We start from the raw sequence: 25,618 nt of genomic DNA, 5'->3' as shown, positions 1-25,618 counted from the left end.
GGAGAGACTTTCTAACTGCCACAACTTTGTGCCCCATTCAGCAGGAAATAATTAATGGTGTGGTGTCACCGCCCCTTATCCTTTAACAACAGTTAGAGTGTCATCTCATGAGAAGAGGAAATGAGAGGGAGGTAGAGTTAGGGTGACTGGACCCCTGAAGGTAAACAGGGCAGGAAAGTTTGCACTTTCTAAAAATCCAAGGTCACCTGACTTCTTGTCTCTTGCCTAGTTCTGTAGAACAGTTTTTCCACAAACAGTCAGGACCCCTCCTAGGAGGGAGGACTTTCACAGGATTTAAACATTGTGGTTGGTCAAGTTCAGCCCCTGGAACTTGGTGCCAGAGCTAATCTCTTCCTGAGACATCCCTTAGCCCTAACCAACCAGCTGGCCCTCTGGTTCACCTGGGCCAAAAGAGAGCCCACCACCCTAAGGTTATAAATACCTTTGTAAGGGAGGGCAGCCTCTTGCTCTTGGAAGCTTACAGCTATGGATGAGATTTTTTTCCTTGGCTGGGCCTGGGCTGGCCCCTACCCCTTACTCTCTGTATAGGTTCTTTATCCCCTCTACCTCCCCACAAGGCAGAGCTTATTGAACTTTCTTTTCTCTTTTCTTTCCATGCTTTTTCCCCAAGATCCACATCTGGTCATACAGGCTCCTGAGCTACATGTGGCCCACATGGGCTTTTGGGCTCTGCTCTTCTCCCCACTTTATTTCCCCTTGCCTCCCAGCCTTCGCTTTGTGCACTCCTTTGTAAAATCTAAATAAAATGTAGTATTTTAAAAATCATTCTCTTGAATCTGGAACTGCAAAACATTTGGTTAGTTTGCAGGTATAAACTCAGGGCTTAAGGTCTCAGGAAGCACCCCAGAACCCCAATTTCCCCGTTATAGGTTCTGTTAGCCTCAGAGCATCGGGAAACTAGTTCCTTGTAAATCTCCCAAGGACAACTGAAAAAAAAAAAATATATATATATATATACAAACATCTTTACTTGAAATTTTATTCTGTAATGCCTTTTCATTACTGCATCCCAGCTAATATGAAAAAAATAGGATCCTTTGAGTTTGATCAAATGAGATGAATCCTTATGAAACTAATTAATCTGTATATCAATTACTAATCATTGCCATCATCACAAATACCAAAGACAACTGGACATTATGTTGACACAATACTGAAAGAACTATCAAACACCATGCAGCATAAAAAATATGGGGAGCACATTTCCTAACAAATACACAGGACATAGAGACATGAAGGAAATCAGAAAAACAGAAAGTCGGGAATTCTTGCAATGATTGCAGAGAAATCAAGACACAAAGGAACAAAAACTTAATAGATTAGACAAAATTTAAGAGATATTTTAGTTCCAACATCTGGACCTTGCTTGGATCCTGATTTTAAACCTTTGAATTACTAATGCTATTCTGAGACCATTGGGGAATGTGGACACTGATTAGTGACATTAAGCAATTATTACTTTTTTACAAAAAGGACATTCTGGTTATGTTTAAAAGAGACCTTATCACTTAAGTAACATCTGGGATTTCTGTCAAAATGACCTAGCAGAGCAGGGAGGGAAGAAAGTAGAAATGAAGGTAAAACAAGAAAGGCTGGTAAAGTTTTGGAGCTGGGTGACATATGCAGGCTCTTACTTTTGCATATATATATAAAACCACCTAAGGCTGGAGAGATGGCTTAGCAACTAAGAGCACTTCCTGCAAAAGCATGAGAGCCCAAAGAGGAGTCTACAAATTTGAACCAAACAACCCACAAAAACAGCTGGGTACAGTCATGCCCGTCTATAACCCAAGTCCTATGGGGAGCAGAGAACAGAGAATCTAGAACTTCTGGAGCTCATGGAAAAAGCAGCAAGCTCTGGAACCAGTAAGAAACTCTGGCTCAAATAAGAATGACTAAGCTGTTAGGGCCATGAAGAGATATCCAATCCAGTTTGCTCTAGCCACCACAGATGAATGCAGAGGATACCACATGGGCACATACACATGCACATGCATACACAAGCACTCACACACATGTAACATGTACACAAAAAGCCCCTATAATAAAAAGGGAGCAATTTTTTAATAAAAATAAAACTATCCGGATGTTTTTTTTTAATATATTTATTTGAGAGTGACAGACAGAGAGAAAGAGACAGATATATATATATATAGAGAGAGAGAATGGGCACGCCAGGGCTTCCAGCCACTGCAAATGAACTCCAGACGCGTGTGCCCCTTGTGCATCTAGCCAACGTGGGTGCTGGGGAATCGAACCTCAAACCGGGTTTCTTAAGCTTCACAGGCAAGTGCTTAACCACTAAGCCATCTCTCTAGCCCTATCCAGATGTTTTTGAACTCTAACTTTAAAGGTCAATCATTTCCCACGCATTGTGATGTCTAAGAAATAACAGGTGTTTGTCTGCAGGTGCCTTGAGGATACCAGACTCCTTGGCCAACCCAAAACCCAAGTCCCATTGACACTACTCCCAAATATACTCTAAATCTGGGCCCTGTCTCCTGCCTGGCCTACACTAGTAGCCTCTGACTTGGTCTTCCTGTTTCCTGTAATCCATTCTCATTATCTGCGTAAAAGTGAATGAGTCCCAATAACTTAAGTGCTTAAATATCACAACTGCTTTTTCATTGTCCTTAAGCCTAAGCTCTTCCCCAACCTCATGCGTTACCCTGTGTCGTAATTATCTTCTTGTTGCTGGGACAAAACACCTGACCAAAAGCAGAAGTTTTTATTTTGGCTTATAGTCTGGAGGGAAAGTTTCACGATGGCAGGGGAAAGCATGGCATGAGCAGAGGCATGGCAACACCTCTGCCATAGCAGGTGAGAACAGCAGCAGAAAAATGAACCACTCTGGCAATGTGAAGCTGCCTATAAAACCCCAGACCCACCCTCACAAGTCACACACATCCTCCACCAAGGTTCCACCTCCCACATCACCAGCAGCTGGGGATAAAGCATTCAATGCATATGAATTTATGGGGGACATCTGATTCAAACTACTAAACCATGTGGAACTTTGTGTTTTAGCATTCCCTTTCTCAGTAGCACTGATCTGGTTTCCTTGACTTGCCAAATGCATTTGTATATCATAGTCATTTTTAGAAGGACATCTTCCAAATACTCCCAGTACCAGATCCATTTTAATGTCTGGTTTCAACTCACATGTCACCTATCCCTAGAAAACTTTCTTGTCTCATGTTCCTATTCATTCCCAGTCTCATTATTCTATTATTTTCTTCATTTTAATTAATATTTTTATTTAGTTTTTGTGTTTAATTGGTCCCTCTTGGTCTATCTCTCTCTAGCAGTCAGCCTTCTCTTTTTTTTTTTTTAATTTTTTATTTATTTATTTGAGAGCGATAGACACAGAGAGAAAGACAGATAGCGGGAGAGAGAGAGAATGGGCGTGCCAGGGCTTTCAAGCCTCTGCAAACGAACTCCAGACGCGTGCGCCCCCTTGTGCATCTGGCTAACGTGGGACCTGGGGAACCGAGCCTCGAACCGGGGTCCTTAGGCTTCACAGGCAAGCGCTTAACCGCTAAGCCATCTCTCCAGCCCGTCAGCCTTCTCTTGTCTTGCCCAAATAATATAAGTTCCTTGAGCAGCCCATTTTATTATCTACCAGCAATAACCATGTGACATACAATGAAATGTCATCTAACAGCAAATACACAGAAACTGAAAACTTGTAATAAGCTAACAGTTATTCCTGTGCAATAAAGACTTTGAGAGGTCTCTATTGTCCATTTCTGGGAGGTAGTCTCCAACCCCTGGAAATTTCCATCCAAGGTGGGACCATGTCTGGTAGCTTCTGTTCATGTAAGTCATGGCAGGCCCTGGACCTATTGTGCTAATGAGAAGACTCAGGATGGGACTGACCACGACGGGCAGCCCAACTGCATCATTAGAGAGTTGGGGCCATGAGCCAAATGCAACTGGCTGGACCTACAGAGATAGGATTCGGCAGCATCAGGGATCAAATCCAGGATGGGCCTGGGCTAGGAAGGCAAGTACTCTTCCAGTGATCTGTGGCCTATAGACTAAGCTACACATGTGATGATTCATCCACTATGCCTACAGCAGACTTGATTAAAAACCCTGGACAGTGCAAACCTGGGTAAGCACCTGTTGTATAGCAAATTCCTACTACTGAAATATTCCCTTCCTGGAGGAAGTAAAAAATCAAGACTCAACAAGTCTGGAAGAAATGAAATGCAAAAGGTTGTAGGACCACTCCCCAGGGTTACAGGAGCAGCAAACAACTGTTGAGGGGCAGACTCTAACCAGTGTGGTGTAGCAATTTTCTTTGAATTGAATCATTCCTTCCTGTCAGGAGGAGGGAGTAAAGAGGTCATGAACTCTGGCAGAGCTAAAAATTAAAAGATCCTTTGCTTTAGTTATATAAAGGGAAAACAAGTGCTTGGGGAGAAGCTCTCCCACCTGTCCTGCTGAGCTGCCTGCAAGCAGTATAGCCTGCTGGAGACTCTCCGACCAGCTGAGCTGATGCAAAATGGTGCGGTAAACTTGAGAGATTCGGCAATGTGAGTTGTCACCTATGCTGGGGTGTGTTTTCGATGCTGTAACTAACTGCATTGGAGTCATCCAATGTAAGTAACCCTTCACCCTGCTCTGTAAGTAATCCTAATAAACTCATTGGCTTACCAAAATTAGTTTTTTATGCAATTGTATGCTGGTCTGTTGTCTGAGCCCTAACTCAGGTAAACCAATGTGTATTTGCATCTCTCTAGGGGGGAAAAAGTTTCTCATGACAGTTCCCTTGATTGTTAAGATTGTGTGATGCTGTCACATTCAAATGTCACATGGGTAACCCTGAGTGCTTTCCAGTGAAGTGCTCACTACAGCTCACCTGATAAGATCCAAGGGCTGCTTCTTGTATATGCTTCGAGGATGAGCCCACTCCCTGTACAGAAGGTACCGCTCATTAGGGCAGCTGGGGTCCTCTGAGGGCGATCCGAATTTGGACTGAGAAGCAGGAAAAGAAATGAGCGTAAGACACATCTTTCCCCTAATGTGCCTATTCAATGTGGTACTAATGCTTCAGTTGTTTGGGAGACATGGTGCCCCAAACATGGTCAAAACCAGAGTAATCATTAGTGCCCTTGGAGGTTATTTGTGTATGTGGATGGAGATGATACGTGGACGGTGCATATCTAGGGTGCAAGGCATGTTTGGGTGGGAGCCCCAAGCACACCATTTCATAAATAAATAAAAATAAAATATAAAACAAAGAAGTCCTAGACAATGAAAAACTGGGTCACCAAGAGTCTACCCTACAATGGTAGAACATCTGTCTGAAAGCCTGCTCTTCATTTTGGAAAATAAGGCTGGTCAGTGGCAGGGTCACTTCCGTAACCCACGTCTCTTCTTCTCCCAATTTAGCAGTTACTCTGAGGCAACATGCAGAAGATAAAAAATAAAGACAGGGAACACCATTTTACATAAGTAGATTATACAAGAAACAAATGTCCACCTGCCTCTGCTTGGATTTAGTCTTCCTTTTTCCTGTCTACTCTTTTTCTTGTTCATGTACAAATAGCAGTCCAGGCCCTGGCTTCCATGCACCTGCCTCATAGGCACCACGGGGATCACTGCTGGCCTGGAGATGGGGCAGGCCTGATCTTGTGGAAAGCTTTTCTGCCCCACCTCCACTTTTATGATTTTCCATGACAATCAAGTACGTGTTTGATGACCTAGTTTTGTTTTCATGAACAGGACATTTCAATATTGCTTTCATCTACCAAGCTACATAATAAAATAGCAAGAAACAAACTCAGTCTTTGCTTTCTTTGGTTTTTAAAGATCTAGATAAATCAACAGCAAATGAAGTAAAGAAAGAATGCAACTACATATGGGATTTATTAACTTCCCTCAAATCAGAGCTCAATCAAACATTTTCTCATGCAGAAGGTCCTGCATGTATGGAATCACTAAGGGCCCAAGTGGTCACATTTTAAAATTTTCATTCATTATGGGATACAGCCTACCAGAGAAGTGCTTTTATATTCAAAGGGCTGCTGTGGTTTTTTAACATAGTTCTTTTAAAACAACAGCTGGACTGAAGAGATGGCTTAGTGGTTAAGGCTTTTGCCTGCAAAGCCAAAGGACCCAGGTTCAATTTCCCAGAACCCACAAAAGCCAGATGCACATGGTGACACATGTATTTGGAGTTCGTTTGCAGTGCCTAGAGGCCCTGGCATACGTATTCCTTCCCTCCCCCCATAAATAAATAAATAAAAATAAAATATATTTTTTTTTAAAAAGTGTCAACAACTACAGGTTGTTATTTATGACAAGAACCCGGAGAGATGCCTTTTTTTTTTTTTTTTTTTCCCCGAGGTAGGGTTTCACTCTAGCTCAGGCTGACCTGAAATTCACTATGGAGTCTCAGGGTGGCCTCGAACTCATGGTGATCCTCCTACCTCTGCCTCCCGAGTGCTGGGACTAAAGGCGTGCACCACCACGCCTGGCTAGAGATGCCTTTTTAAAGCACTGGGATTTCTGGAAAACAGTTATTTCAGAAGGGAAAATGTCTATTCACTGAAAATATTAAGTGAGAAATTCTATTATGTCTTCTTTAAAAAATCCTAAGACTTCCATGGCTTGTTCCAGCACCTGGCAGTAAATATGGAAGTAGCTATGACTGAAGTGTACTATGTACTATGTTCCAGGGACTAACATTTGATACGGGTTAATATAATTAACTTCATAACAACTCTAGGGGTTAGTTACTCTTATTGTGTTGTTTTGATTGGTAAGACAATGGAGAAGCAGAGAAATCTAATGGCCTTCACAGGCCATCCAGGTAGACAGCCTCAGAGGAGGAAAATGTGACCCATTAATGCTCATACAGAGCAACTGCTCTTCTCTACTGTTGTCCATATTACATGAAAGAGAGAAACCATTTGTTCACTCACTGACTTTTCACTCATTCCTTTAAACAGAGCACCTTCTATGTACCTGAGATCCACCAATGAACATGGTCTGGTTTTCCTTGCCCTACAGCTTGGAATCTTTTAATACATTACTTTTATTTTACTGAGGAAGAGATAGAAGGTCAGAAAGGCTAGCCCTTTCCTACTGTTAACACCTGAAAATTCACTCATGTCCCTCATTTTTGCATTTTACTTACATCATGCAAAGGGAATGCTGCTTTGTAGATTCCAGAGCTTACAAGTCTGTTAATCCCAAACTTGTTAACGTTGTTCATCACTTGATATTTGACCCGAGAAAGGATGAAGTAAACCTAAAAAAATTACAAAACCACGTGCATGTTTTATAAATGATGAACCAATCATTGTTTACCACAACAGGATTCTGTAGATTAAAAATGGACTTTTCTTGCAGCTTTGAAAAACCAAACCATACCAACCCAACCAAGCCACGAATTCTTCAACTTTTAGGTTCCAAGGCACCCCAAGATGCAAACTATATTAGGTTTAGACTTACAATACGGCTCCTAGTGGCTGGATTGAAGAAGGAATCTTTATCAAGGATGTAAAAATCATTCATCCGTCTCTTCTCAAATGGGGCAGTGAAGAACTCTTGTTCAGGTTTGATGAGACTCTCATCCACTCGGAGGAATTTGGTAAACCAGTTCAGCCTTCCAAAGGCTGATGACCGGGCTTTCAGGTCACTGGGCTTCAGGGGCAGCTTGATGTGCATGACCTCTGCATAAGTGCACAACACTTCCCACGGGGCGTGCACTTTCACAAATACCAGCTTATCATCTAAAGCCTACATGGGAAACAGAAACACTGACCTGAAAACAAAACCAACTATTTTAACAGTTTTTTTTTTTTCTAGAGAGAGCAAGCAAGAGAGACAGACAATTGGTGTGCCAGAGCCTCAGCTACTGCAATTGAACTCCAGACACTTGCGCCACCTTGTGCTTGCCTCACCTTTGTATTTTCCGATTTAAAACAGATTTTTTTCCCCAATATTCTGAAATTTTTTAAATACATATATACATGAAATACCAGCAGAAGTGAAGATAATATTAGATCTGCAAACAATCATAAAAATTTTAATTAAAGGTAACTCATTAAGAGCATAATTCAAACTGCTGTCACAGTTCTTTCATATGGCTAACATGTAAAATGAGAAAACTTAATTTATCATATCATCTAAATTAGTGACTTAAAATAACAACACTAGAATATTCATGCCAATGCTACACTAATAAAAATGATTTAATTTTCTAAACCTGGAAACTGGCTGTTTAATTAATTGTATATCTATCTATTATGTTATATGGCCATTAAAAAGTCAAAGAATTATATTTAATGGTATAGAAACACATTTATTATATAGTTAAGGAAAAAATAAATCATAAAGCTGAAGTAATTGCTTTTTGAAAAAGACACATACACACACACATATGAAAATTTTTAAAGGGCTATAAACAATGTTATTTCTGGATATCTAACATTCAGATGATCTTTAATTTCTCTAAATTTTACATTTTTAATTTCTTTCATATAGATGATTGTTTGCATGCCAAAAACTTTTAAGGAGTTTGTACAGGAAGTAAAACATCCACATGTGTATTAATTAACCAAATTCTTTGGTTATTAACAAAGCTTTTTTTCAGAAAATATGAATACAACCTGGGGGCTAGAGAGATGGCTCAGTGGGTATAGGCACTTGCTTGTCTACAAAGTCTGACAGCCAATCCCCAGCCAGTCACAATGAGGTTGCTTCCAGACACGGTGGTGCGCACCTTTAACGCCAGCACTTGGGAGGCAGTGGTAGGAGGATTGCTATGACCTGAATTCCACGTCAGCCTGGGCTAGAGTGAGACCCTCAAAACAACAACAACAAAAGTGGTTGCTGCATCTGGTGTTTGTTTACAGTGGTAAGAGACCCTGGTGCAACTATATACATATACAGGTGTGTAAACAAATAAAAATTTAAAAAGAACACATCCTACACAATGTAGACCTTGACTCGTCTCCCCATCTAATGAAAGTGTGGCTGTGGCTGATGATACCAGTGCTACCCCCAAGTTCCAAGTGGTGCATCAGCTCCAAGGAAACAAGTCAGCCAAAGGGTTCAAAGAAATGGACACTTACTGATCTTGTTGCTTCTAGCTGCAGGCCATGACAGATGAGGTTAGATTCATATGCTTGTCTTTTCCTCTGCCAAGAGAGATTGGAATAGATTAGACTTTCAGTTTTACTAAAGGCAGAAGAAAAACAACTGCCTCGTGTGGAATGGGAAGCAATGGGCCTGTTGCTGACTTACGATAGAATGTTGGGTGGAGAGGATGGACCAGGTATCTAAGCTCTCTGGGGGAGAATCTCGGCTGGCTTGGTGGAGCTCTGGGCCTCTTGAGGTACACAAAAATGTCTTGTGTTGGCAGAATCCCAATGACTTTTTGGCCAAGGGCACACAAGTGAAACTCTGAGTCTCATTCACTAAGGTCATTTTCCAGAGTTAAGTATCATAGATTTTTAAAGTTTTATTTCCACATTAAACATCCAAATGCTTTAATTACTAGATGCACATATTTGTATCCATGTATGCCTTAACAAGTCAGTAACACAACACAAAGAATTTTGGTTAAATCCAAAGTATTGGAAAGGCAATGTTCATGAAGTCATAAACATCTCTAAATATACAAAATAGGTAGCTAATTAATAATAATATCTCTATGTTTCACATCCAATTCAAAAGATGATGTACAAGCCGGGTGTGGTGGCGCACGCCGTTAATCCCAGCACTCGGGAGGCAGAGGTAGGAGGATCACTGTGAGTTCGAGGCCATCCTGAGACTCTTTAGTGAATTCCAGGTCAATCTGGGCTACAGTGAGATGCTACCTCAAAAGAAAAAAAAAAAAAGATGATGTACAGAACACTAATAAATTCTATAAGGCTAGGCTTTGTCAAATGTACTATGAAGATGCATGGAAAGGTGGAGATGTGAAGGTGAAGGCCTTAATAACCTTTAAAAGAATACTTTTCCTGAGAAGCAGTTGTCCTGTGATAAGAAATGAAGAGATTGGTGGGCATGATGGTTAAGAATGCAAATTCTATAGCTGGCCGTGGTGGCACACACCTTTAATCCCAGCACTCGGGAGGCAGAGGTAGGAGGATCGCCATGAGTTCGAGGCCACCCTGAGACTCCACAGTGAATTTCAGGTCAGCTTGGGCTAGAGTGAGACCCTGCCTCGAAAAACCAAGCAAAAAAAAAGCAAAATGTAAAACTAGGTTGCCTAGGTTCAAGTTCTGGCACATTGGTTATCACCTCTATGGGCCATGAAAGGAAATGAAAACCCTCTGTGCCTCGTTGTATTCAGCCGCCATCTTAGATTCCCCCAAGGACGTGATCTAAACTATATAAAGCACATAGATGAGAATTTCCATTTCCAATAATGATGAGAAATATGCCAGAACAGTCCTTTTCCTGAAGGCAACCAAAACAGGTAAAGAATTAATTTTTTTAAATTAAACAATTCTGGCAGTCACAGACTATGTTGGAATTGCTGGTTTGAGGTAAACGTAACGCAGGATGGCCAGTCGTTAGACCACTTTACCAGGAAGCATCATGCATGATTTGCTGTGGTGCAGGGATAGAGCAGCCTGAGCTGTTGTGTTATAAATGGTGCCAAAAGCATGAAGATTGGAGCTGTAGAGATGGTCCAGTGTGCCCCTAATAGAGCCTGAGACTGCCTGGGTTCTATTCCCCAGCACCCACATAAACAGCTGGGCATGGCTATACTCATTTGTAACCTCAAGCCTATGGAGAGCTAAGACTGGAAGCACTGGAGAAATGCTGGGCCTTATAAAAACAGCACACTTTGGAATCTGTGAGTCATGAAAACAAGTGGATGAGGATGGAGGAAGCTACAAGTTCTTCTCTGGCACATCTTCTCTGCACATCTGTACATACCATGTGTATATATCACACATACCATACGTACTACACCATGTAAAAATAATTAAAAACCCACTCAGAGCATCAAATAAAGGTGATGTGATTGATGGCATTTGAGAAAGGACAAAGGCTAAAAAGTAAAAGAACACATCTCGTGTTTGGCTGAACTTGAGTCCAAGTGGAGTCCTTGATGCATTCTGTAGAGGTATCAGAGACAGACATGGTTTCACTGGTTCTTGTCTAGGAAATGGTCAGACAGTACTTTCACTGTGCCACCACTCTAAAAGCTTCCAGATGCAATAGAGTAACTTCCTGTGCTGCACGTTAGGTATGTGCTTGAGTAACTCAGAGAAGAGCCAGCAAGTGCTGTGAATGCTCTAGAAACGAGCAAGCTGAATCAGAAGAACAACAAGGCTTGAGGTGACACTTTCCACTCTGTTCCTGGCAAGCATCTGGGCCCTCTTGACTCCTATCGTATCTACCATCTGTCCAGACTGTCTTGGAGAAGTTTTTACTTTTTCTACTCTTGGCCAGCCATATTCCCAACCTCAACTTGGAAGTCAGCTCAACTATCTTAACATGTTGCTCCACTCTGGAGCCTAATACTCCCTCGTGTTGATTCTGGCATAGTAGTTCAGCCTTCCTCCAGATTATGTGACTAGTTCACCAAAGCACCTGGCAGAAACTGCCTATCTCTTGAATGTCTGTGAACAAATCCAACACAGTCCATCCTTACCCACAGTTTTCTTGCCATAATTTCAGATACCACTGCCAACAAAGGTCTAAAAATAATACATAGAAAATTCTAGAAATAAACATTTTAAGCTTATTTAAAGTATATTATAAACTGCATTCTGCTCTGAGTAGAATGATGCAGTGATATATCTTCTCCTGCTCTGTCCTGCCCAGAATGGGAAGCACCCCTCTGTCCAGCATACATACACTGTCCATGCCACTATCTCTTAGTAGCCTCCCTGATTATAAGATGGATTATCACAATATCACAAGGCTTGTATTCAAATAACCCTTATTTTATTTATTAATGGCCCCAAAGAGCTTGGGTGATGAGCTGGCAATTTGAGTATTGCAAAGAGAAGCCCGTTTTTAAGCTCTTTTTAATTTCTTAACTTTGTAAGAAAAAAGTTGCAGGCTGAGGCTGCAAAGTTCTATGGTGAGAATGAGTTTCCAGAACTTGTGAAGAAGGAAGAGAAATTCGTGATAGCTCTGCTGTCACACCTCCAATTGCAAAAGTTACAGCCACAGTGCATGTCATTTTTAGTGTAGATAGGAACAGCATTAAATTTCTTTAAGCATGTATAAGAAGAAGTAGTATATACAACGTTTAGAACTATGTATGGTTTTCAATATGGACCTAGGGCCTTGGAATATGGCCCCCACAGATAAGGGGAATATCTATACTCTATAAACATTTATTAGGTTGTTATTATAAACATTTGCTGAGGTTCCACTATTTTCCAGGCAACCTGCAAAGTTCTGAAGACAGAGAAAAATTAAAGATGTCTGCTATAAAGGATGTACAAAGGAACTGTCCAGTAACCTAAGGCTGTCACTCAATGTGAGAATGAAACATTTACCCATGGCTCATGGCAATGTAACAGATACTTGTTGTTCATTTCAACTGGTGCCACAGCCTATGTCCACTACAGCTGGTGAACAGGCCCAGGCTCCTTTTTTGGTGTTCTGTGAGACTTAGCTCTTGGCACATGACATTCAGACCACCTATTCCAGATGATGAACTGGAAGCTAGGGATGCCATGCAAAGCAGATCTCATTCTCAGCTGTTTAACTGGAAATGCTACTTCCAGATATAGAGATTCTGGAAGGAAGTTTGGGTAATTACTCCTGGTGTTGGTAATTTCACAATTAGCATGTTGTATCACTTACTTTTCTTTCTACTATGACTAAATACCTGATAGAAGCAACTCAAGGGAAGAAAGCTTCATCTTGGCCAGGTTTCTCAGAGACTTCAGAGTGTCATAGCAGGGAGGGCATGGCAGTGCCTGTGGCAGCAGGAGTGTGTGGCAGCAGCTTGTTCACATGGAGGTGGGTAGGAAGCAGGGTATGGGCCAGAACCAGGGCTGAATACAACCTCTGAAGTCCTACAACTCATGACCCACTTCCCCCCGCCATGCCCACCTCCTAAAGGCTGCACACACCGCCTTCCCAAATAACATCACCTTCTGGGAAGTGAGCATGCAACACATGGGATATAAACTATAGTGGAAAGGGAAGGAAAGCTCCGGCCCAAGAATTTTAACTCTTGTGTCCTTTGCAACAAAACAGCAAGAGGATTCCTTCTCCAGGTAGTTCGAGGTGTATTTAAGTGCTGGTAGAAAATAAATCAACTAACTGTTAATGGGGCTTGCTACAGATACATTGTTCTCATTAGAGCCAGGCTCATCATGATGCCTGGCTGTCTCTTCCTAGCTGCCAGCCACCAACCAGAGAATTGTTCCCTGCTTCCACAGTGCTTCCCGTACCAGCCACAAAACCTGCTGCCCCCAGACCCCACAGGTGTCTTCCTTCCCTCGTTCTCTCCCTCCTTCCTGGCCATGGCAGCCACTCATTGAATGCCTGCAGGTTTGTTTGTTTTTTTTCCTACGTGTAGATTGCTGGATGCCATCACTCTTCTTAATATCTAAAATTCAACTGTTTCTCTTCTTCAACTTACTTAAGTAATACCTTCTATTTTTCTCATTGTTTTTACTTATCAGCTACCAAATAGTTCAAATGCTTCTCATTCTTTTTTTTTAATTTTTTTTAAAAAATTTTATTTATTTATTTGTTTATTTGAGAGTGACAGAGACAGAGAGAAAGACAGATAGAGGGAGAGAGAGAGAATGGGCGCGCCAGGGCTTCCAGCCTCTGCAAACGAACTCCAGGCGTGTGCACCCCCTTGTGCATCTGGCTAATGTGAGACCTGGGGAACCGAGCCTCGAACCGGGGTCCTTAGGCTTCACAGGCAAGCGATTAACCGCTAAGCCATCTCTCCAGCCCTGCTTCTCATTCTTAATATCAAATCTCTCCATGGCTCTGCCTGCCCTTCTATTACCACCCTTTCCCCTCGAGATGTTGGTGTTTTAATCTCAATAACATTGGTACTTAGAACAGGCCTGTAAAGAGGATGTATGCAATAAATGTCTGATGAATGATTAAAGTGAGTGAGCTGTGGATAGATGGCTGTTATTTAGAAATGGACTGAGACATACAAAGTACTACAGGATCATCTTTCCTGCCAAGTGAGCCTTTAGTTGTTGGCACTGGGGATGTGATTGAGGGACAGAGGTACAGCTTAATCTGAGGGATGCAGTATCAAGGGAGCATATGGTTTTCATAACACAAGGGGTTCTTAGATACTTCAAGGTTTAATTATGAGATAATAAGAGAAGTGAGGATACAGACCAAGCAAACTTCTGTCTTTCTTGGTCATGTCAGATGCATCGGCCAGAGGAGTAGCACCTGACTGCTACAAGTCAGAGCAGGTCCCTTCTCTATGGGGTTTCTGAACATAAGCTGTATTTTCTCACCACTTCATGAGACTCCCTGTTCAGAATTTGCTCTACTCCAGGTAGCCCCTTCAGCTCTTAAAATCGGGGTTTCTTTCTTCTTCCTGCTTAAGATTCATTGGTTCAAAATTCCCATCCTAGATCTGCTATTTACAACCTCTGTGACATTGGGCAAGTCATCTGAAATGAAGCACTGGTGGCTTCATCTCTACAACCAGTGAAGAAATGGTTTCATGCCAGGGTGAAGGACTAAATGTGATTGTGTATATCCAGTAGACAACCCCTCTTTCCTATAGGCCTTAGTGACTCACCTTACCTCTTCAATACCAAATAGCTTACCACATAGGAATCCCTACCCACTCTGCCTCTACATTGTGCACCCAATGACCCCTCATCCCTCCAGTGAGATGCCACTGACTCCATCTTATGGAACTTCTGGGAAATGGATCTTAACCTTCAGTCACTTGGCCCTCTACCTTCTAAGACTCTGCTATGCTATGTGGCCATCCTAGTCCCTTGAGCATGCATATATGCAGATAGATAGATAGATAGATAGATAGATAGATAGATAGATAGATAGATAGATAGATAGATAGATATGACGAATTTTCATCCTCTGGAGAAACACACCTGCATATCTCTTTTCTTTTGCCCCACTTCTGTGTGTAATAAGGCCACCAATGACTACATCTAACACATACAACTATCATAAATGGAGAAAACATTTGAAAACCTTCCTTCAGTTTTATTTTAAAGCCTTGATCATATTCTTCCAAGGAAAAGACTATCACTTATTTAGTCAAACTCAAATTACTAGCTACTTATATTGCTCCAAATTTTTCATGACTATGAACATCTTTGTAGAATAATCTTTATTATTTCTGAGGGCACAGTACTAGAAGTGGAACTGGTAAATCATAGAGTATACTTGATTCTCAGTTCATTAATACGTACAGGTGTACTGCCTTCCAGAAAGGCTGTACTAATTTATCTTATTTTAGTTCTTCACAAAGAACTCCAGAGATATTTACCTGACTTCTCCTGAGATAATTGGAAGACCTTGGAGTTGGTTTTTAATGCCCTCTATCCCACCATGATCTATAAATACTTAAACAGTTGAATCAAGGACAGGACGTTTATATTTGAACACATGAATATACAGCTTGGTGTCACTTTAATAAGGCAGCTCTTGCTACTTTGCTTTGGCATGGCAAGTCACAAAGAACCAGTAGACTATTTTAAAAATTGATCAAACTAGTTTTCTTGGTATCAAGTAGCAAAAGTAAATTAGCATATGTGCTCTACTTGTCAGACACAGAGCAGGAAATGACTGCTTATTGAAGAAAAAAAATCTGTTTAAGTCTCTTTAGTATGAAATCAACAACTTTATTTCTCCATAGGATTTGCACTTGCATCAGTAACTGTGCTTGACATTTGAAAAATTAGTATAGAGCTGTCTTCATGTTAGAACAAAAGATAATATCTCAAGCTGGCCAGCACAACCACTGCTCAATAAACATTTGTTGAATAAATGAGTATCTGAAGATGCACATCTTTAAACTGAAAATTATCTTTGGGGTTTGATGGAAAACATTACATATAAGACCCAAGCTTAGCCTATGCTCTGTGATTTGTATTTTGCAGCAAAAAGTTACACTTGCTGGCTCTTTAAAAAAAAATAGCGTAGTCATAAATTAAGTTGGGCTGTAAATTCCTGCATCTCTAGAGAAGCAAATTCATTTGCATTGCAATTCAATCTATCATTTTTTCCCTACAAGAATTCTTGTAAGCCAAAGTGACTGAGCATTATGGACCTGTGTACATCACAAGATGCATGTGACTCTACTCCTGCTGGAGGAGAATGGTGCTGAGAGCTCACAGCAGAAAAAGGACAAGAGCAGCTACCAACCCAGAAACAGCATTTTATTTATACCTCTTTTGAGAGGTTAATAAAGCTGTCAGAGAAATAAAGAATAAAGTCATTAAAACCACAAAGGACAGACTGGCATAATTAAACAAGCATTCTGTCCCTAAGCACCTTAGATTATACATTACACATCTCATTGGCTGAATAAAGTCATCGTGTAAACAACTTACTTGTGAATTACACTGACAAATCCTGACTATACTCACCACTGTCTACCATTTTCTACGTGGCACCTAGCATTTTTTAGTGTAAAAAGCAGGGACTGTGGTTAACTGAGAAGTAAAATTATGGAACATACTATGATAAAGTATATATTATTAGGGATTAATTAAATTTGCATAGATTAATTTCAAATATTGCTATAACCATGCTAAGCAAAGTACTGACAGTTTATTTTCAACTTGATAATCTTCACAACTCCTACAAAGATGCATAGAAATAAGCTAAAGTTATTGAATTTGTGCAAAACATTACTAATTACTTTATGTGTTGTTTTATTAGTTATATAGCATGAGCTTCAGAAGGTTTGGTAAGCAGAATACATAAATTATTTAACTGCACCTTAATTTAAATTCATGTATCGGCAATAAAGTATTTAATGTTAGTGGACCAATATGATGAGGAATTTATTCAAGTGGGTAATGTGCTCACGAACAGACAAAAAAGCAGATGAGCATTTTAAATGACAAGCACACAACAGTAGTAGATATTCAGATAAACTCCCTTCCAAAATTGACCTTCATTAATTTATGTTTTTGTACATGTGTGTGCATGAACATGTGCACACCAGGGTCTCTTGCTACTGCAAACAAATACCAGTCAGGCTTTACTTGGATGGCTGACAAAATAAACCGTGGGTGGCAGGTTTTGCAAGCTAACACCTTTAACCACTGAGCAACCTCCCCAGCCCCCAAACTTTACTTTTTAAATTAACATTTTTTGGTGTAGTTTAAAAGAAATAAACATGGTCAATAATTTGGTAAACAAGTTTTCAGAGAAGAAAAAAAAATACCTGTAATCAGTTGAGATAAAAGATCAAACATATTTTTGAAATATTTTCCAAACTGCTCTACTTCTAAGAACAATTGTTTATCCTTATTTGTGACTATTTATCCCTCTCAAGCCTTTTCCATATGGGAATGTGCTTTATGTGACTTTGCCAACTCTGTTCCCTTTTACAGATGAGCTTTTAAAATGGGAGACACTGGGGCTGGAGAGACGGCTTAATAGTTAAGCACTTGCCTGGTTCAAGGCTTGATTCCCCAGAACCCACATAAGCCAGATGCACAAGGTAGCACATGCATCGTTTGCAATGGCTGGAGGTCCTGGTTTGCCCACTCTCTCTCTTTCTATCTGCCTCTTTTTCTCTCTGTCGCTCTCAAATAAGTAAACAAAAATAAATAAATAAATAAAATGGGACTCACTGGTACTATGAATACCAGGGGAAGTGATGGCCTCTTCCTTCAAACCTAAGGCCAGACCTCAAGAGGAACCATCAGCACAAAGGTGATTACCTCATATCCTTGTCAAAGTGGTCCATGGTCTTCAGTGAGTTGACATGGACTAATCAGACTTTAGTTTCCAATATTTCATTGTCTTCTGTTTATTTTTAGGTTTGAGCCCTATAGCATTTCCCATTCTGGAAAAAAGCTGCAAGATCTGAATTCATTGCTTTTTTACCAAGTACCCAAAAATAAAACTAAGCATGCTTACACATTTCATAGCTGTAATTTGAAACTGCTGGTATGAATTTATTTCTTTTAGCTTCCAATGTCTGTAGTGTAAGTATGACAGAAGGCAAAGGAAAAAATGAAAACTTCTTGCATTGGTCTAAAATATTAAATAATCAAAGCTAGACCGATTTCTCTCCCCAAAACAGAAGGCATAATACGTGTCAAGCTATCTGGGATGATGAAACCACTGACACAGCTGCCAAAATCCTATCCTCACACCAACTTCTGGTTTACAATTCATGGTCTACCTGTGGCAAATACACTAATTCCAGGGAAGGTTTTTATACTGCTCCAGTTACTTACTGTTGTCACTCATGCCCTTGTCATTCTCCTCTATTTTCAATTTGAAAGAAGCAAACCAATTTTCAACCTGTTAGATCATGAACTTCCCTTTGGAAGGCTGAAGATCCCCTTCCCAGAACAGACTTCCTTTTGAATACCAGTGTTGCTTGCATTGCTTTCAAACTTCCTCTTTTCTTGGCAACTAGGAAGCTCAGAGGCAAATTTGCATCTGACCTCTAACTTATATACTCAACCTTAGGGTTTATAACAAATCGTTTTATTACTTAGACACATAATTCATTTTAATTTTCTGGCCTTTATATTTCTGTGACCCTGGAATACTCATCTAATAACTTTTTATCTTGATTTGTTTCTTTAACTAACCTCACATAGGCTTTTCTCCTCACCTATATTTTTTACTTATTTTAACTGACAGTGTTGTATGTATTTATCCTTTATAGTATGCTCTTTTCATATATGTACATCTGTGTAAGGTTAAGATAAACTAATGTTTGTATTACCTTGTACTTATTTTAGGAGGGGTGAAATCTAGTCTCTGCAATTTCTAACAATATAGTACAACTACAGTTACTAAAATATACGAAAGGGTTTTTGAAATTATTCCTCCCAGCTGAAATTTTATATCCTCTAACCATCATCTTCTCAACTTCTGGCCTCCCACAAGTTGCTAACAGCTACCATTCTATTCTCTACATCTATGGGTTTAATTATTTTTTTTTGTTGTTGTTTTTTGCAAAGTAGGGTCTCACCCTAGTTTCAGGCTGACCTGGAATTCACTATGCAGTCTCAGGGTGGCCTCGAACTCATAGTGATCCTCCTACCTCTGCCTCCCGAGTGCTGGGATTAAAGGTGCGTGCCACCTGTCCAGCTCCCTAAAATTTTTTTATACTCCATGTATTTATCAAATATTTTTCAATAACTTATGAACTATTTAATGTATCATCAGCATGAGTAAATAGGGTGGTAACAAATATGAAAGCTACACATTGCATGACAAAGCCAATGAGGAACAATGTTTCAGTTATCTGTTCTGTTAGCTGCTGCCTGCTAGACACAGATAAGCAAGCATACATTCCTATCTGTGGGTTCTTCAGGCATAGATTCAACTCAGTGGGGATGGAAAACATCTGGAACAAAATATATCTGTGTTAAACATATACAGACTTAAACAATATAGTTTAATAACTATTTACACAGCATATATTGCATTAGTCATCACAAGTGATTTAAAGATGATTTTAGAGTAATTTGGACTAGTGTCGGCTAATAAAGGTAACTCCATTAATGTTAGTGGTCCAGTACCGTTGGTAGGCAGAGAGATGGTTCCTGGATGGCTGAGGATAACAGACTCCACAGACACACAAGTTCTTCATACAAAATGACACAATTTTTGTACATAACATACAAACACTGTCTTGTATATTTTAAACCATCTTTAAATTGCCATTACTACCCAACATAATATAAATGTTTGTTAGCATATTTTGCAGAATAATGCCAAGGGGAAAAACAAAAATTAAAAGCAACAACAACAAATCTGTATGTGTGAACTACAGAGGCTTTTTTTTTTTTTTGGTCTGGATATTTTGTTACTGGTTGAATCTGTGGATATGAGCAGGGAGGGCTAGGTGTAATTGATTTAGAAACAGACTATGAAGGGGCTGGGCAGATGGCTCAGTGGTTACAGGCACTTGCTTTCAAAGCCTGTTTGCATGGATTCAATTTCTCAGTACCCATGTAAAGTCACATAATGGACAATGTATCATCATATGTGTATGGTGTTCATTTGCAGTAGCAAGAGGTAATGGCACACCTATATACTCACTTTCTCTGTCTAGTAATTTAATAAAACAGTTATTTTTTAACTTTAAAAAAAAAACAATTAAGACTATGATAGGACTGAGGATATAACTCAGTAGACTGCTCACCGAGCATGCAGGAAGCCCTGAGTTTAACACAGTACCACATAAGCTCAGTTAGCTGATGCATACCCCTATTTCTAGTCCTAGGGAAGTGGAAGCAGAAATATCAGAAGTTCAAGGTCATCCTGGGCTACATAGAAAGTTCAAAGACAGTCTGGACTTTAGGATATATGAGATCTTATCTAAAAAAAAAAACAGACTTTGATAGACAATGCAATGCACAGGGAAGTCAGCCCAGGAGCCGTCTGGGGGAGCCTTCTTGTCTGTATAAATAGAACCGCAAGAAAGGACATTCCTTCTGGCTCCCTGAAGTTGCAGCAGTCCCCTCATAGCCAAGACAAGTCTGTTTAAGAAATGCCAGCACACTGAGCACGGCCAGGTAGAAGGGCAGAATGACCTCATTAAGCAGTAAATTACCTGACCCAGAAATGGCTCTATCTCCCTACTACTGCTTAAGTAATCATTTCCTTTCAGCATTTAAGCCATTTTGAACTTGGTTTTCTTTTGACTTCCAATAAGAAACATCCAAACTGATTATGTGCCAAGCATAACATAAGCTAAATAAGGTCTGCTAAAACAATTTACCATCACCTCCACATTAAATCTAAATGTAAACAGCATATGCTATTAAAGGAACGTGTCAAGTTTATGAAGTGATTTCACTAATATAAAGGGGCAAAATTCCATGCTCTTTAAAGGCTTGACTAGCGCAGAGTTTTTCTCTACTCATGAGGAGGCGCAGCCTTTCAAGCTCGTGTTTAGGTCTTTGGTGTCTGTAGCCCCGCCACTGCTATTTTTCTGCAGCCCTAAGATGCATCAGCAATACTTGTTTGATGAAGCCTGGCAAAGTCAACCCGAGCGCTGCCTTAAGAAATCAATATGATTTATACATAAATCTTTTCCTTTCAAAGGAAACAAGGTTTTGACCTTGCCTTTCCTTGGTCCTGTCCTATATCTTAGTGAGCCCCATGATGAAGCTCACAACACCACTCCAATTAATAAAAATGTAATTCCAAAGCCAGGCTTTGAATGTTAATACCATACAAATTAAGTAACATGTACAAATACAAAGCTAGACCACTTCAAAGCACAGCTTATACACACTAGCATCAAGGTAGATCACTCAGTGAGTTCCAGGATTGCCAAAATTAATGATGATGTTTTTTCCTCCTGATTTATGAGAGTTACCCTGGGACCTATGCTTCTGTCTAAAGCAAATGTAGAACTTATTAATAATGGAAGTAGCTCTAGGGCCCCTTCACCACAGCAGTAAACTTCTTGCCTGAAACCATAACTGTTTCCTTTATACTTTAATGGATTAGATCTGTTTAACTTACTTTATATGGTCTCAAACAAGCCCTACTGGCATATGGGTGTGCCATGAATATTTGATGATGGTAACTATGGATGCACAGACTAGTATCTAGGGGAAAATGGTAAGCATGCTAAGTTGTTTTGCTCTAGTGATAAAACTGTGTAATAAAAAGTCATGCTTGCCTTTTCATACAGATTACTGTTTTAGGTCATTATATAACATCTATATAAGCTATCTTAACCTTAATCAAGGGTAGTCTTGGGAAGCTCAAGTTCCTAAGTCTAGGATGCCATTGATAGTACGGAAAGCCAATATTTTCAAAGTAATAAAAAATTCCAGTCAAATTATGACATATCATTTGTAATATACAATCTAAATTCAGAGATGTCTGACTGCAATGAAACAAAACACAATCCCCACTACTGATAAGCAAATTTGCCTAAGGGCACAGTCAGTCCCAACAGAAGCTCCACTCCCATGTCTGAGCTCTGTGTGATAGAATGGGGACACAAAGACACAGGTACCACCACAGTGGTGAAGAAGCAAGGGTTTCTTCTTCAGCTGCTCTGACATCATGTTACCATTCATGTTGATGCCCAGGTTCACACTGGAGCCACCTATTGTACACAGTGGAGCCTCTGTGTCAGCCTCATTGCCTGGTGACCACAAGAACACAACCCTAACCCATGTGCCAAATAAGGATGGCACTCGATGTGGAGATGAGCAACAAACAAACCTTTTTCATTTAGACATTGTCACCTGGAGACTTGCTGTTCTATGTATCTGAATCACTCCAACTAGAGGCAGCAGAATTAGGATTTAAATGTCAGATTCCAATGCCTGGGCTCCTGCTGTACCATGCTAACATTAAGCTCTAAACTTAACCTTCTCCAAAATTAAACACATAAACAATATTAATTGCTTCATTTTACTAAAAGGTATCATCACTTGTTTTAAAAGAATAAGTAGAAATGAGCAGATTAAAGACTGGTACATTTTAGGAATGAAGTATAAATATATGTATGCATGTATGTACATTATGGCACACATATGAGGAAAAGGTAATGAGGGAATAATTTTCAAAGTATGAGTCATAGATGCATACACGCCCATTGTCCTGATTCAGCTCAGTGCTATGTATGTTTAGGTAAAGAAGTTCCAGACAGCTGTGACAGCCCTGGCCTGCTTTTTAAATCTCAAAGCAAAGATGGTGTACTTTCATGACAGGTTAAAACCAAGAAAAAGGTGTTGGAAGCAACATGATTGGCAATGGGTGAAAAGGAAGAAAAAGGAAAGTGACAGAAGACATGAGCACAGGATTTTGATCCCAGACAAGGGATTGAATTTGTCTCTACCACTGGCTAGATTGAGAATCCATAGCCTTGGGCAATCATTTAGCCTCTTGAAGATCAAGTCCCATTCACAGATGACAGAACTCAGTTCATGTGTGAGGAAAGTTAAAGGAGAAAATGAGCCTCTAGCAACTGAGTGAACACAAAGGGAATGCTACCAATTATTATACTTGTCATTATTTATTAGCTTCCTTTCACACCTAAGTGTGAATAGCCAGGTGTGCCTTCATGTACAATCCCTTGAAGTAAATCTGCCTTCACCATGAAACTGAATCAAGTTCAGGGGCAGAGGAAGCTTTTGTTTAAAACTACAATGTTACTTAATGTTAACATGTCTTGAAGAAACATGGACAGAGAAAGCAATGAAGGGATGTTGGAAATATAATATTCAACAACAGTTTTACATTATCACTTACATAAAACAGTACTTTTCTCATTTTACAACATTAAGAGGAATAAAAAGAAAATTAAAATAGGAGAAAATCTTACCCTTTGTTTTTCATTCAGCCCCTTTTTTTTATTGGTCTCTTTTCTGCTACTTTCATCATACACTAAAACAAAATCAATTCTTCGCTGGCCATCATTAAAAAAGAGAGAGTCAGGTTGTCCATTAAATTCCTCCTGTGTGAAATAGAAAACAAAACAAATTATAATGTCAGCTTTTAGAAAAGTGATTATTTTTCATTTATTCATTTTTTATGCATTTATTTTCAAGGAGGGAGGGAGGGAGGACACAAATGGGAGCAACTGGTCCTCCAGCCACTGCAAATGAACTCCAGGTGCATGAGCCACTTTGTGCATCTGGCTTTATGTGGGCACTGGGGAATGGAAATCAGGTAGTAAGGCTTTGTAGGCAAGCACCTTAAGTGCTGAGCCATCTCTCCAGCATAGAAAAGTATTAATGAGGATTTCTATCCTTTAGTTTTAGTACGTTCACTGATGTGCTCCACAAGAAAGGGAAACACATTTGTGACTAGTTACTTGACCAAGTAGTTGGGCCATCTGCAAGTGCAGTCTATTTTTGGTGAGAGGACATCTTTGAAGTGAGCAGCAGGGGATTAGCCTGCAGATGCATGGGGACACATGAGTACCATGTACCTAAGACTCCAGATTGAGTGTCATCCCTCAATCAGCAAAGGGTCATCGAGTTTGGAAATTAACACAGTTCTGAGAACCAACTACTTGAGATACTGAAGCTAACTTAGCAAGAGGACAATAGGAGACAAGGGCTGGGGAGAGCTCAGGTGGTGAAGTGTTTGCCTGACAAGCATGAGGTTGATCCCCAGTATCATGTAAACGCTGAGCGTGTTAGGCTGGAGAGGCAGACACAGGAGGATCTCTGGAGCCCTCTGGCTGGCCAGTCTATTAAGTGAGCCCCAGCCCAATAAGAGACTGTCTTCAAAAGATGCAAATGGAATGCCTGAGGATGAACCTCCAGTTGTCCTCTGGCTTCCCCACACATCCACATGCTGGTGCATCAGCACACATGTGTGCATCCACATCCATTTGAACACATGCATGTATGCATACCACCACACATATACATATACCTATACACAAATATATGAGGCAAACACTGCTGATGAAACCTTACTTTGTATTTAATTTTCTAGCTAGATCTCTTTGTTTTATAGAAAGTATCATTTTATTACCTTAGACAATTGCCAAAAGTTACTTCCATGTAGTCAAAAGCCACAACAGTTAATGCTATTATCCTAAAGTCCACAAGCAATAAACCCTCAGCTATAGAAAACAATTTCTTTTAAAAGCTGAGTAGCGGGCTGGGGAGATGGCTTAGCAGTTAAGCGCTTGCCTGTGAAGCCTAAGGACCCCGGTTCGAGGCTCAGTTCCCCAGGTCCCACGTTAGCCAGATGCACAAGGGGGCGCATGCGTCTGGAGTTCGTTTGCAGAGGCTGGAAGCCCTGGCGCGCCCATTCTCTCTCTCTCCCTCTGTCTGTCTTTCTCTCTATGTCTGTCGCTCTCAAATAAATTTAAAAAAAAATAAAAAAAAACTGAGTAGTAACAACAACAAATTGAGTAAGTGTTCAAGTTAGGATTTAAATAGCTTTGACAGGACAGTGGGGAGCAGGCCAAGTACTGGGGTGGCCGAGGCCGAAGCACCAAGAGCTCCAAGCCACAGTGGGCTACATTGTGAGATCCTTTCAGACAGAATATGGCATAAAACCAAAAATTAGAGAATTCAGGCCTAAAGTAATTTAAAATAATCTCTCATAGGCAAATGGATAGAATTGGTTCATTTTTTTTCCTGAGGAATGACAAACTTGTATTCTCACAATGCCTAATAAACTTTGTTAAGACTTAAACTGTTGTTTTCTTTTTTTAACTAATAAGCAGTATTTGGGGGGGGGGGTTAAGGTAGGGTCTCACTCTAGCCAATAAGTTGGATTTTTAAATGTCCCTTTTTCTCACTAAAAAACTGATTAAGTGTTGTGTTTTGCAATCATTGATGGAACCACTTGCATGCTGCACTCATTAAACATGACTCTCTTCTGTGTTCAGTGCCAATTAGCACAGAAATCACCCAATTTTCCTACTACCACACCACTACCTCCTTTTCTTCACACTTTTGTAACATCTACAGTTGGCACTCCTTACCTCCCG

At 40.2% G+C, this 25,618-nt stretch overlaps 1 protein-coding gene across 2 annotated transcripts in view; it reads right to left on the bottom strand.

Moving 5' to 3' along the window:
- Positions 1-25,618, bottom strand: part of Ano6 (anoctamin 6) — a 204,331-nt gene that overhangs the window by 65,679 nt on the left and 113,034 nt on the right. For both annotated transcript variants that reach the window (XM_045152432.1, XM_012951190.2), the window contains 5 exons: positions 23,486-23,617; positions 9,114-9,179; positions 7,489-7,776; positions 7,172-7,285; positions 4,889-5,004 (listed from right to left, as the gene is read on the bottom strand). In XM_045152432.1, the coding sequence (XP_045008367.1) occupies positions 4,889-5,004; positions 7,172-7,285; positions 7,489-7,776; positions 9,114-9,179; positions 23,486-23,617 (716 nt within the window). The remainder of the gene's footprint in view (positions 1-4,888; positions 5,005-7,171; positions 7,286-7,488; positions 7,777-9,113; positions 9,180-23,485; positions 23,618-25,618) is intronic.

This window comes from Jaculus jaculus, chromosome 6 (genome assembly GCF_020740685.1).
Source record: "Jaculus jaculus isolate mJacJac1 chromosome 6, mJacJac1.mat.Y.cur, whole genome shotgun sequence".
NCBI classification, from domain to species: domain Eukaryota; kingdom Metazoa; phylum Chordata; class Mammalia; order Rodentia; family Dipodidae; genus Jaculus; species Jaculus jaculus.
The sequence above is the reverse complement of the archived record's forward strand: the minus strand, read 5'-3'. Positions and strand labels throughout refer to the sequence as shown.